At 41.3% G+C, this 14,875-nt stretch overlaps 1 protein-coding gene across 1 annotated transcript in view; it reads left to right on the plus strand.

Moving 5' to 3' along the window:
- The first annotated feature begins 420 nt into the window (after positions 1-420).
- The window catches only part of mcf2lb (mcf.2 cell line derived transforming sequence-like b), a 34,378-nt gene continuing 19,923 nt past the window's right edge, over positions 421-14,875 (plus strand). Inside the window, exons 1-3 of the mRNA XM_070837743.1 lie at positions 421-571; positions 10,775-10,858; positions 12,560-12,674. Coding sequence (XP_070693844.1) covers positions 421-571; positions 10,775-10,858; positions 12,560-12,674 — 350 coding nt within the window. The remainder of the gene's footprint in view (positions 572-10,774; positions 10,859-12,559; positions 12,675-14,875) is intronic.

The raw sequence follows: 14,875 nt of genomic DNA on the forward strand, positions 1-14,875 counted from the left end.
CAATAGTTGCACTTGTGACAAGGTATGCGTGTGCATTACATCGTGAGCGGGTTTGTTTGTGCAGAGAAAAGCTGGGGCCATTCTCACCTCTAGTGTTTGTTTCAGAGGTTGTGCAGACGGTGACTCAGCTCTTTTGGTTCTGCCGGCTTTGCACTGTGCTGTGTCGTCGAGTCCCCAATGTGGCTCTGCAGAGGACACCAGGTTTATCTTGAATGTAGCCAGTGCAGACATCTCCTCACAGGATCCAAGTGAGAGCATGCCAGCTCGATTCAGAGTGACCCGGCTCATTTCTTCCTATGCCTGCTTTTGGGAGCTGTGATTTGGAGTCTATTAGTGTGCCGTGGAGCTTTGCAGGTGCAGCGAGGGGTCTTTCTGGATGACAGAGTTTGTTTGAGTGTGTGAGACCAGCAGCCGGTTCTCATGTCTCTGCATGAGTTTCTGCGGGATGGGGGTGAGGCGTCCTACCGGATCATGAACCGGCTCAGTCATCTGATCCAGAATGTGGACCTATCTGGACTGGGCTCTGCTTTCAACTCTGCCAGCCGCAAGAACTCCTGGAGAGACTGGGATGGTAAGATGGATGTGTATCTCTGGCAGCACTCAGCATGCTGATGTTTAACTTTCCAGTGTTCATAACACTACATAAGTGTGTGCGCGTGTGTGTATGTGCCTGACTCAAGCTCTGGTCAGAGTTTTGCAGGGCATCACGCCCAGAGCCTCATACACAGTGTTTCCTGTGGGCTTCCCTTGCTCCCCACTGGGCTGTTTGTGTCTTTGTGTGTGTAACAGTTTGTGTCTGTGTGTGAGTGCGTGACTGCGCAGCTTAAACAGCCGCTTCAATTTCCATCATACAGACCTCGGCAGCTGCAGAGATATTTTCCCGTAGCAGTAGCAGATTCTTCAGCAAATGCAGACATTGCAGCACGCAGCACCTTACCAGCAGACGAGCAAAGGAATGAAAACTGCTGATTAAAGCTGCTGAGTTGTCGAGTTGGTGTCCAGTCAGCCAGATTGTTGCCACTTTGAGACCTTGGGTTTTGCCAATGCATAGAAAAGGATTTCCCCAGGTCTTACTAACACGCAGGGAGAAAAGCATAGTGAGGAAAGCCAGGACGAGTGCTTCTCAATGGGACAGTGGGATGCCGATGGTTCCGCTTAAGCCACGTGAGTCAGGAGATGTATGGATGCTGTTTTTGTACCTCTCTGTAGGCTTGTATATTTTTCTATAACTAAAATTAAAGCTGGCTTTGTGTCTGCATGTGTATGTGCTGGCTATGTTCCTTCCACAGCTTGCTGACACAATGCATGTGAAAACCTTATTTTATTATTTTTTTCAAACATCCACATCTTTGTTTCTGATATGGTTGATGTTTTTGTAAGGCAGTCTCACCTCTCACCAAGGTAGTCCTCAGATATTTATGTTCACTCTGTCCCTGGATGAATGCCATTGCATGTCCGAAGCATTTGCTGTGCAGGTCAAAACTCCAGCAACTTTTGTAGTTTAAAGAATAGTTTAATTTGTGAGAACAACGTGTTTTGGCTCGTGGCCTTCATCAGGGTCTGTATGTGAAACCAAAAACAAATAAAACTCAAAGTTTTAACCTTTTTAGACCCTTTTTCCCTCCATTGTGAAACCCCCACTCTGAAAGCTATTGCTGTGCCTAGTATTTATGGTTTGTACGTGCGTTTGTGTGTCTGCATATATGTCTCATATGTGCATTTGTGCTGGCATGTGTGGATTGGACATTGGACAGTATGTTCATGCTGTTTATGAGTGCTTTGCTTGTCTGTCCCTCAAACTGTGTGGTTTCAGGGAATGTTTTTGTTTCTTCTGAGCTCTGTTTAAGTCATTAGCCATGAGGTGAATTCATACAAGAGAGGAATCGTGCTGTTGGTTTAACAGTTGTTTGGTTTTTACAGAAGAAGGGAGCTTTTTAACATGTTCAATTTCTGCTTCAGAACAATTGGAAAGCAGAAGAAGCGCAAATTAAACTTAGTTGTTTCCAAAGCGAATTCACTCTTTCAAGTGCTTCCTTGATGCTATTACACCACTTTGTGAATTAGAAACAGGTGAGTCATTGTCCCCTATTCCTCAGCCCAATGATTCTCCTCTTAAAGGGTTTTCCTGTGTGTGTGTTGTACCTGTAATGAGGACAAGTGTGACCAGTGAGGTGTCACATCTTTCTCTCTGCTGATGCTGGTATTGACATGGACCATTGTGTAGAGGGAACTGTTCATACTAAAATGGTTTTCCACTGATCACCAACAATCTTAAAGTTGTAACATCGTCGGATTCATGCAGAGCTCGTATTATTTCTACCTTGTCGAAACCTGGAGCCCAAAATATCCACAAAACAACTTGAACACCAGTAGTTCAGTCAGAGATATGGGTGTGTTCTGCCAGTAGCAGCTAATGTTGCCATCCTCAAGCTGTTTGCCGCAAACCGAGATGAGGAACAATAAGGAAAACGATTATGGTCCATGTCTTGCAATTTATTTTGGGGGTTAAATATCTTTTTCCACCATTTTGTGCTGACTGAGTTTCTGATGGGTACATCAGATGGACGAATTGATGTCTTAGAGGAGAAGTATATTTATTACACTAGTTGCTTTCAGTCTTGGTACTCGCTCATTGGCTTTGTGTGGAAACAGTAACTCTAAGTTAGACTCGGTCTGCCAGTTGATCTGCAATGTGTCCCTTTGTTTGACCCCCTTGCCCACTTTGAACTGTGCAGTTCTGCATCTTAATGGCTCTTGTGTTTACCTCTCAGTCTTTATGACTGTGATAACCTCGTGCATGCCCTTGGCCAAGGAGTAAACACAAAGCCTTATCCTCACACAGCACCCACAACACACACACGTCCAAATACAAGCTTTCATTCACATGCAAGCATGCATGCACACACACTTAACACAATCAAAATTTCATTTCCAAACCTGTTAGCACACTGAGCTCGCATTAGTAGATAACGGCTTAACTGGGAGACAGAATGGTGTCTATTAGCTCATTTTGGCTGAGAAATATCTTTTATGCAACTCATTGAAATTGAATCTAAATTGCCACATTCTGTTTAGAAACACTGTCTTTCTGTGAGAGGTCTCATTAGAATTAAGTCTTTCAGTAAGTTCGTAAGAATGGGGTCTTTTGAGTGGTGTAAACAAGAATCGGGGCTTTGAATAGATACAGTCTGTGAATGGTTAAATGTGGGTGCAGGCAGTGTTTGAATGGGCTGGTCAGAATGGAGGCTTTGTACTTTCGGTCCACATCTCCTGAGATAAGGCACACTAAGAGCCAGAGCTTTGTTGGCCTAGGTAAATGAGCGCTTGGCAAAGGGCTGGGAGCTGCAGTTCCTCCCTGCTAACCACTGTCACACAACATGGCCTGACATAACATAACATGACATAACATAACATGACATAACATAATACAACATAATATGTGTGACGTTTTCCTCTTTCTCACCAGTCTTACAGAATCATAACTGGATCCCTTTTTAGAGGTCAGACTAAGTCATGCAATAGCAGGTTAGGGGCATTGCTATTCAACTGGGAGGGGTCAGGTAATTGTCCTTTTAGGGGAGGGATAAGGGCAGCTGGGTGAGCAGGGAGGGTGGGGTAGGGTGCTACACTGTAGCTTTTGTCTACAGGTAAGGTAACCTGAGGTTGCAATAGGAAGTCCTCACAGTTACTGAGTGACATCCTGCAGGCTGTGGAGCACCTGCACCCTGACAGAGAGTGAGAGGCTGAACGAGGGATCTGGTGAAAGGTGGAGTCAGAATGAGAGGGAAATTGTTATGATGATACCTTTTGCAAAGCTGCATGGAACAAGAGAGAAGACAGAAGAAGAGTGAGCGAGAAGTAGACTGGGACAGCGGGATGGGGGGAGAGGAGATGGCAGATTCAGGCTTCTTGGTGGTGGAGGATGCAGAGGTCGAGTTAGACTCTGGGCTTTGCATGGATGTGGACTCAGGAGAGGTGAGTGTAGGTTCAGATGAACACCCAGATAGAGAGGAGGTGGACTGGTTTGTGGTTAGAGGACACTCGGATTCTGTGTTTACAAGCGTTGAGCAAAGAGAGGGACGCGTAAGTCCAGGAGGAGATGAAGGGAGTCAAACTCAAGAGGAAGGTGAGATAGAGGCCTATTCAGGGTTAGTGGAGAGCGGAGAGACTGAAGCAGAGAGAGGAGAAGGCGTGGATGATCAAATGGAAAAGGTTGAAGAAGAAGAGATGGAGGGAGCATTGGATGTGTGTTTGTGGCCGGTAGTGGAGAGTGGGGGTCACTTTCGGATCTCTCTGGAGGAGGTGGAAAGATACTACAGATTCTCTCGCTGCTGCCACTGGCTGTGTGGTAGGTGCCAGATGTTTTATCATTTTCTCTCGCAAAATGATTATTTTCTTGTCACTGTCTTTTTTTAGTTACCAGGCTGTATTTACAGTATTTGTTTTTGTGAGCAGTTGTATTAACTACAAATTAGCTCTGTTATCTTCTTAACACCACATCTTCCACTCATCCTCTTCTGTTCACTCTCTTTAGTTCACCTGCACTCTACGTTTGCGCTCACCTAGTGTTAGGATTGGGGGACAGTTCCTTTTTGTTGTTACTGAAATCTTAAGCCAATTTCTTTGTATAGTTTTATCTGATGTCTATTCTTTCCCATAAAATCCACTAAAAATAGAAGAAGAAAATATAAACTCTGAGTGGAATGAGATGCTCTGGGTGCATCTGTATCCTGTTATGTGTGTGTATGTGGGATCTGGTGTAGATAACATTGTGGTAATGATCAGCACTGATGCATTACTGTCGTATCTTTAGGCAGAACGTTGGGTAAATGTAGTTATGTTCTTGAATAGGTTTTCATGAGCTGAGGCAGAACGGAAGAGACTGCAACTGTGTTTTTTCTATCAAATATACTGTATATTGGGGGGGCATTCATCTTTCATTCATTTCTACAGGAGGATTACTGTTTTCCCACTGTTCACCAATATTTTTTGATCACAAACATTACCTCCTTAAATCATTACCTTAAACATGATCGTTTTCGTCCTCAGCCTCAGTCATGATGTCACATGAAGTCATCCTTCATCCCTCCGTATTCACTGCTTTGCTTTGTCTCTGTCACTCCTCTTCCATGACTATGGCTGTAAGCCCCTTATTCCCACTTGTTGCTCTCCCCCACCTCTCTGTTTGTGGGTGTCCATTCTGCTCCTCACCCTTTTCCCCCCCCAATTCAGAGCGAATGATTTCAGGTGTCTTGTAAGAGGCCATAGGACAGGGAAGAATCTTTGGTTATTTAAGTTATTCCTAAATCATTAACAAGACAATAACCAGCTTGTTTCGTACTGTATACGCTTTCTTTGGTCCGCTCTATCTGGCCTGATGGACCAGAGTTTCAGGCTTCTGCTCTTGTCCTGTCTAATCTGTGTCAGTAGTGGCAGCAAGTCCAGGTGTGTGACTGTGACCCAATAATGTTTGACTCGTCACCCACAAACGTGAGCGTGAGTGGACACTAATCCCCAGCGTTAAGCCTTTTAAAGAACATTAGCGACTCAACCAGCAGGTGGTCTGTGTGGGTGTGTTGACATGTGTGTGTGTATGTGTTTTATGTAGGGAATAATATGTTTGTTCAAGGTGAGTTATTCAAGCAATATAGACCAGAAAAAGTGTTTTTATTTAATTATCATAGTTTGTTCAAAAAGGAAATGTAAGATTTTCATCAGTTATGTAACTACTTTGGCAGCTTCTAATTATCTACCATATAGCACAATGCAGATAAGTACCTAAGAGTAAAATATAAACAGAATGTAATTGAATCCCTTCCTTTCCTGTTGGGAGGATGTGGCCTGTGTATGTCAATAAACACAGACTTTTATTACAGAGTTTAATTTAGACTACCTCTGAGTCAATAATATTTTTTTCTAACGTATACTTCCCTGTGTGTTAGAAGATCTTTGTGACACAGTCGATACTTGCTGTTGTGTGAACATACAAAGACAAAGAAATAGGAAAAGACACTTGAGTGGTTTCACTGTCTGCTCTCTTTTGTTAGAAATAGTAGTATCTGAAGCTGGCTCACCCTCTCTCGTTTAAATGGCCAGGGGGGCTGGTAACAATTGTGTTATTACTGTGTGAACAATGAGCAGAAGTTTGGAAGGAAGTAATGAAAGCAGCAGGAAGAAAGGAGGAGAGACAGTGAAGGACCAAGAGGTTATTTAAAAAAGCAACTGAAACTAAAATCAGGCTATTTCCAGATGGGGGATTTTTCAGTAACAGAATAGCCTCCTTCTGGAAACAGTGCTGCTATGGCTGACCTGGGTGGGGGGTTGGTTTTGATTTGATATGTGTGGGAGTTGCTGGGGGCAAGGTGTGGCCGGCTGAATGAGTGAGGCTGGGTCAGAAAGTGGAAACTGATGGAGGTTTCTGTGTGAACTTGATTCCAGGAGGAGCGTGTGAGTGCCTGTTAGCGCTCATCAGATGACTAGACAGTGGCAGCTCTGTGCCCTCAGGCAGTTAGTGGTCATTATCAACATGGCACCACTGCTTTAACTAGTCGTAGATCACAAATATGGTCATTTATCTAGACTCATTCCCACTTGACTTCTGTTAAGGAGACATTTTGGTGTGCACACCCTTGCTTGAGGTTAAATTGTAAGAAGAGCGAAAAAGGAGGCTGTGTTTCAAATTTCATTTGTAGATTGTCCCTAATCAATATCTGTTAACTACATATGCCATTGGAAATAGTATCCAATCAATAGCGGATAGGATATACAGAGTATTTTATTCCCTATAGCTCTCTCATAAGAATAAAACACATGAAACTGATTAGGTTCTGAGGTCAGATAATTTTTCTGAAGTCAAAAAAACAAAAACTGTCCCAATCCATGAGGTTACATGATCAATGATATTGTCCAGCTTCAGGTTTATTTACAATAGGTGTTTCATTGAGAACAGATGAACAACCTTTGCCATAACCCAAACAGAAGCTTCTCCAGTGGAGGAGAAGAAGAAACAGATTGCTGTGACTGATGGCTGGGACTGATTAGGTCACGATGGGTTAACAAGGTGCTAATTCCAGGTGCCCAGCTGCCAACTTAACAGCCTGTGTATAATATGTAGGCTGCAATTTGCCAATCATTGTATACATTCATTATCTGTGTGTGTTGTCCTGGACGTGGTAATCCATGAATCAACCTCAGAGGTCTCCTGCTGTCATACAAGATTATAACGCAGTTTTGATGTCATAAACTTTGCTAAGGTGTTGTGATGTTTCTGATCTTCATTCTGTTCTCATAGTGAAATTAACATAAAAGCTTTGGAAAGCTATTTTCTTGATTTTGTGATCTTCTTTTCTTTCTTACACATTTAGCTGTTTGTTTAGCACTTCTTTTTTTAGCTCTTGTTCCTATAGATACACAAAAACTGTAAGTCACTTTGGATGAAAGCATCTGCCAAATTATTGTCATGTAATTTAATTGTCATACTAGTTAAGGTGCTGCATTAAGGTGTTTGAAGTGTTTATTGGCAGAGAGGAAAGCAAAGAAGAAACCTTTGATTGATGCTGTTTTGACACAACCAGCCGAGCACCAGCTGTCTCAGAGGAAAAAGGTTTAAAGGAGACTGAAAATGCCAGACAAGAGGATACACTTGAATGATTCCTGTCCCCAAACAGTGTGTGTGTGTGTGTGTGTGTGTGTGTGTGTGTGTGTGTGTGTGTGTGTGAGAGAGAGAGAAACTAGAGAGAGAGAGAGAGAGAGAGACCCCAAGGCTAAGTCACCTGATATGCCTCATTGTCAAACAAAGAGTAACAGCAAGAATCCTTGGTTTGTTTAAACTGGAGTTAGAGGAGGGTTCAAAGTAAAAGGGCTGCGTCTGTAAAGAGACAGACAGCCAGGACAACATACGGGATAAAGAGGGCGACGACATCCATAACGATGATACAACATTTCGTGATACTTCAGAGAGTCTGATGAGTCTGATGTCACGGGACAGGTATGGTACCACGAAGGGAAAGTTGTTGGGAAGGTGTGCGTCTTCATCTATGTCTTGTCAGTATAGTTCTTATTGTTCTTGTTTCTTCGGGAGAGTTGTTTACCACGATAGTACATTCTCAATAATCCAACAAAACAAAGGAAAAGAGGGACTCTGCTTGTTATCTTTATACTGTATTGTTGTTCTGTAGACAGGAGCATATAAGTTATTTGTGAACACTCGTACTACTTGTGGGTTTTTATGGAGAGGGATTGTTTCTAATCGTGGTATGAAACATTTAAATACAAGAGCAAAATGTTCTTATCCTAAACTTATATATAAACGTGATATATATTTGTAATCAATAATGTTTATGAGCTGCACAAATGATAAAGTTAGATACTATTTCCCACCCAGAAAGTCATCGTCCTGTGTCGAACTACTCACGTGTCAATGATGTGTTGATTCTGTCGATGCTCCTCAATAAAACAGGGCAAACAATGTCACACTAAGATGAAAAGTAAATATTTCTCCTCCCTGACTCACTCGTCTATGTTTGAAACCACGTGTACAGGATAGTGTCTGTCGCTGTGAGACTTCCTGTAATCTGCTTGTCGTTTCCCATCAAGCCTAGTTTAACTGAAGTAGGTTGCATTATTGTTATTCAGTTATGTAGATTTTAGACCGAGTCTTGTGGGTTTTTAAGTCAACACAAATATTTATTTGGGACAGCAGACAGGGTTATCATGGGTAAGGTGAAATGCTTGACATCATATAAAACAGGAGTGAAAAGAAGCAGAGTCACACTGCAGAATGAGGATCTGTGGATACTTTATGTCCACGATTATTCTCTAAAGTCATAAAGATCTTTTGGTCCGTGAGATTTTAAAAAGATGATTTTAAGGACAGAGGGTTTTCTGTTAATCCAGGGTTGTCAGACTTGATTATTGCTTTTTTACTACCTACCAGTAGTATTTGTAATAAATATCAGCTCTGCTTTTTCAGCTCATTTGGCAGGTTTGTGACATTAAGACTAATTGAAAGCTCTGAGCATACTGCAATTCTTCAACACAGAACAGATTCAAGCTTATTGCTTTGTGACTTTATTTCATTTATTTATCATTTTCATTCATTTTGTTTTATTTATTTGGAGTTATGAAAAACCTAAAAATGCTGTCCCCAATGAATTCCCTCCACAGGTCTGAGCTTGAGATGTGTTCTCTGAGCTTTAGCTGACAGACACGCCTGCAGACCCCCATTTGGCCGGAAAAAGATATAAAATAATCACATATCTTTAAACATGAACATGGGAGATGTGGACAGAAACAAGCAATTCAATTTCAGATTCTGATATTCACCAGTACACAAAACTACAAAGTGTCTTAGTGCAGATGTTTTCACATTGAAACTCCCCAAAGGATCGATACTAAAAATTACTCAGCCTCACAGTAGCTTCTCTTGGCAGCATCTGACTGCAATGTACCTTTCCTTTTCCTTCAGGCCTCTCTGAAAACTGATAAGAGAACAGCTTTTTAGTTCAATGAGACGTGAGTTGATGAAACGGGCACAAACCTCATAGAGTTTGTTTTCTTCTGGGATATAAAGAGAAGTGTGTGATGTGTGTGTTGAGAAATAAATGTGAGTGATGTGAATGTTTGTTTTATTTTCTACAATTGAATAACTTATTGAGATGCCATAAATGTAAACTGACACATTTTCACAACAGCAGACAGAGTGATAAATTGTATTCACCGTATAAAATGAAAAATTATAGGATGTGTAACTTTAGCTTATGTAAACATGGAGAATATCAGAGCAATAGTATTATGATCCTGTAGCAAAGAACTGTTCCAGTTGTCCTGTATTGATCTGTTTGGCACAGCTATCATTTTCAACTTGAACTGTGGCCAGTTTTCCCTCAACAATCAATATCCCAAAGTTTCTGGAATACAAAGCGGTGCATACGCTGTACACTGTTTATGTTTAATGCATATTCATGGGGCCTAGTAGCACAGCTATTTCTTGGTGTCACCTACTTCTTTGTTTTGTCTCTGTTTGTGCTTTCTCTCACCACTTAAACCACTGTGGAAATATACTGCATTTCCCTGTTTTCACATTACTATAACAATCAACAAGATGATGATGATGATATTTAGTATCGATATTAATTATATTTTGGTGAAAAAGTAAACAGTCTGTTGCCGGGACAAAAGTCACTGACTGGGCTACTTATGTCCCCCCCCATGCCCTGTAAGCGCCTGCTGCCCAACCTCCAGTTTGATCCCTGGTATAACCAAAATCTCCATCTCCTACTGGGGTAATAAACCTTAAATCAGATTATTTTAATCCTTATGAAGGGAGGGGCGATGGAGAGCTGCGGAAGGTGGAGTGAGGGCACCAACAAAGTCTGTTAATTTATCAATACTGAATGTTGTCTGTATGTATATTGTGTTATCTCTGTTGGCTCCAGTGATCATCACTAACCATAATAACCATAACGGTGCCTCTTTATAGTTTATGTGTGGAAAGTAGCAGATGAAACTAACATCATAAGCACAGCAATTTGCAAAAAACTTGGTGGTCAAGCAGACCTGAGAAATTAACTTCTTGGGCTTTGGGGCAGCTGTGGCTCAGAGGTAGAGCGTCCACCAATCAGAGGACCGCTGGTTCGATCTGTAAGAGTGTCAGATTGTGAGTGTGTGTGAATGAACAGCCTCCTTCACTCTACTTAGATTCCTCCTGTGTTCCCTCAACTAAACATGTTCAGCTCTAATGTCACTAACGTTTACATCTCTGTCTTCTCTCCAGATGAGATCATGCAGCTGGACAGCAGTCCCCTCCGTGCTGCCGACATCGCCCCTGACCTTAGGAAGCAGTTTGCCTTCCTTTCAGGTGACACTTCTACGTTTTCTCTGTCCGTCCGTCTGTTTGGCCGCATGGGGACTTTTGTTTCTATTTTCTGATTTTTGTTTTTGCCTGAATTCATAATCTGTTTGCCAGTTTGGGTCTCCATTACCTCTCCACAAATTGTCCTTCTCGTGTCTGCCATCTGAGGGATCATTTGTTTCAACTGTTCTACTTGATATTTGCATAGAGCATGTTACTATTTGCTATTCAAATGTCACCTCCCTCCTCTTCCTCTTCATTCTCCAGATACCCACTGCCTTGTTGCTACTGATACCTAATTTGTATGTCACTCACTGATGATCCAGTTTGCCCCAATTTATGATAAACCTCACATCTTTACCTCCTCAAGTGTCTTTTCATCAAACTTTAGACATTTCTCACAAAGACTGACAGATTTGTGACACCCATTATATCCACTCCAGTAGCCGCTGCCCGTAAATGCTCCGTGTGTATCGGAGGTGACCTTGTGGCTGCAGCAGAGTCAGAAACCATTTTGCAGACAGAGATCTAACAGACGCTGAAACCATGACCATGCACTTGCTGTTGCTATAGCGATGAGAGAAGAAAAGGCAGACAGATTGATATTCCAGTCACATGTGCTGACGGAGCAGCTGTTCCACACAGGACGCGAGGGAGTGTGAGTGTGTGTGTGTGTGTGTGTGTGTGTGTGTTAGACGTGAGATTGAACCATTCATTGTGTTCAAAGATAGCAGAGGTGATGTGTTCCACCTCTTTTTTTTCTATTTCATTTTTTTAATTCTGTCTGAAATAGCTGTGTAATCCATTATTCCCTCAAAGCAAATGTTTCTCACTCAGCTTCTTATTGTGATTGATACAAACACACAACTTTCTGCCAACATTGGAAAAGTGTCGGTTATTTTCTTTCTTATTTTCTTATTTCTGTTTTTCTTTGTGCTCTGGTTTGAGGTGGGTGCAGCTCTATTAAGAAAAGGTGATATCACATACTTCTGGATCTGGATTTAATAATATTAAAATAAGCCTCAAATGACAGTTGTTAATGAGGCAAATTAAATCTGGTCAAACCACACTCACACATCGACAGGCATCATTTTTAAGTGAAAAACTTTTTATAATCAGTTGCTTTATGTTTGATTGTTGCGTATTGGATCATGAATTAAAGAGAGATGCTGAAGATTGTGGTAAGATGGGGCAGCAAGACAGTGATATGACCTCACTTTTTCCAGAACAAATTTTTATTATTTATTCTCAAATCAACTGTCAATAGATATTGGCTGATTATTCCCTTTTTCACATATTGATACATTTGCTATTTCTTATCAGAGTTATTAAAATATCAAAATAAAATAAGCATTTCATCTGTACTGGAAAGAAATACACTTTAAAATGGAGTCGTTTGAGACGAGAACAATTTGTTATGATGGATAATGCAGCTTTTTCTGTACAGCCCTCGAGCCATCACTCTCTAACTTTAACATCAATGCCCTCATGTGGCCACAGTTTCTTCTTACTCTGCTCTCTTCCTTTATTCAGATTGATTGACAGAGTAGACAACAGTAGACAGATATGATGACGTAAAACGGGACTGCTTTGCCTCGTATATTATGCAGCCTTATATTCTGAGTGCTAAGCTAATATGCAACACCCCCAAGGATATATCCACAAAGCATATATATAAAATGTTGCTCTTTTTTATCTATTTTCCAGGAGGTAGAGGGGATAATGGCAGCCCCATCATTGTGTTCCCAGAATTCCCTGCGTTTGGAGAGATCACAGACAGAGAGTTTCACAACGTGTTGACGTACCTGACCTGTGTGCCCAGGTAAAGTCCCTCACTTTAACTTTAACCACTTTATTACCTCTTTAATCACCACTGATCATTTCCCATCTTCCATTGTTCGTCAGCACTGACTTTTTTCACCCTACTGGTGTCATGGCTATTTCAGACATCATGTGATAAAGTAGGAGTGGTTCTGGATTTGAATACGACCGGCTCAGGCTTTTCCTGTGTGGTGCTGTCATGGTCTTGTGCTTTAAAAAAATATTTTAAAATGAAAATAGTTGGATGGAAGTTGGAGAGGCACAGAGATGAAAATTTGTTTTTTGAACATGCCTCATTTATTTGTGTATGAAGTCTTCCAGCAGGTGGCAGTGGATACTTAAGCACAGTTTCTCTGCATTAAGATATTGGCTGCAGAGGACTGAGGATTGCAGATGAAAAAGACAATCAGTGTGTTGCATAGATATCTGCAAGGGAAGAGTGTTGTGATTCCTTTTTTAATAAGATGGTCAATTAATCGTCCAGGGTCTTTATCAGTCATATGAAGATTGTCTCTTTACGCATGGACGGACCAAACGAGACAATTATCCCTCCAGAAATCGGACTCCTGTCTTCTTTTTTTCTTTTTACAATTTAGTTTAGCAGTTTCTGGATTTAGCTCTCTCCCTCTCTGTCCTACCATTCCTTCATTGTGACTGGACTGGCAAAGTGCTTAAAAATAGAAACTGCAGTGAATGGCTGAATCTGAATAATGCATACGGACAGCCGAGCAGAGCTGTGTTTTGAAGTAAGAGTTTTTGTGTGTGTTTTTTTTGCGTCACTTAATATATTCTGAAGCTTTAGTCACTTCTAAACAACAGCATCCTCATAACCTCTCGGTTATGAGGATGCTGATCCAAAATGTACCTTGAAAAGCAGCAAACACTATGAGCGTCTAAATTTACCTCCGTCATGGTCAGACTGTAGGGGTTGCCAGACTCCTGAAGGAGGGTCATCCACAGGGGTGAGATGGTGTCGAGCCTCAAGCTGTTGTAAATGCAGAGGCAGATGGCTCGAGCTACCTGAGGGACCGACACCCCCGACAGGGCCCACAGCCAGGGCCAAATGTCCTACAGCTGTGTATTACGACCTTGAACAGCTGCTGTTAGAGTGAAACAAATACCTTTGGATCAATATTAATGGCTTACACCATTTCTAATGTCAGTTTTATGATACAATATGTGTGCATGCTTGGTATCACATTGTATATTAACTGTAAATATATAAGCTGAAGCACTGAATTAATTGCAGTCTTGTCACATGATTTTTTGGATCCTAAATTTATTTACTTTGGGCTTTGCCTTTCGTCTTTCCTTTTATCTTTCCTTTGCTTTGTAAATGCGTGCACGACACATTCTGCACTCACGGCTATTTAATCTGTTTTTAATTCAATATACCAGCGCACTGTATATTCAAGCAGACACTTTGCTCGGCTCAGTACTGAAGACGCAGAGGAGTGGGGGTGTCTGTGTGTTACTATGTCTGCATATGCATTAATGCAGCAAATTTCTCTCATCACTGCATTGCCATTAGGCAGAGCTGTTTCACAACTCACAGCTTAGCACTTCATCCTGAGAAATCCAATTATTATTAGGACACTCATGCATGTGCAGCAGTGATTTCTATGAATATTTAAATTAAACTGTTTATATGTGAGACTGTCTGTTTACACTAAAATATGATAAGAATACAAAACATTACATGATTCACAGTGTCCATGTGTGCATTTAAATTTCTATAAATTATCATATATATATTATCTAACCATCCTTTCAGAAACAGAAAATTCTTTAGAAATAGAAAAATTCTAAATTGTTGTTTATATTTTAATAGACATACAGAATTTATTTGAAACTGAATTCATACATGATATTTATTTGTTTATTTGGGCACAGTACACTTAATCAATATTGACATTTTGAAAGCATCATTGGAACTATGCCACAACAAAATTAAAAACAGAATACACTAAAGTAATCTCACTGTATTATTGGCACAATCTGACACACAGAACACACAGTTTGCACCACTGTCCTCTTGCAGCCGGCATCTGAGGGAAATTTCGTCGTGTTCCTCTGATTTTCCTTTTTCAGCCTCAGGTGCTGTATGTTCAGCCATAAACCACCCTCTCATCTCAGCAGCCATAAATGTCTTGGAGGCAGGAAAAGCTCTTGTCCCACTCTCCCGCTCTCCTTCTCCTCCTC

This window comes from Pempheris klunzingeri, chromosome 10 (genome assembly GCF_042242105.1).
Source record: "Pempheris klunzingeri isolate RE-2024b chromosome 10, fPemKlu1.hap1, whole genome shotgun sequence".
In the NCBI taxonomy this organism is placed as follows: domain Eukaryota; kingdom Metazoa; phylum Chordata; class Actinopteri; order Acropomatiformes; family Pempheridae; genus Pempheris; species Pempheris klunzingeri.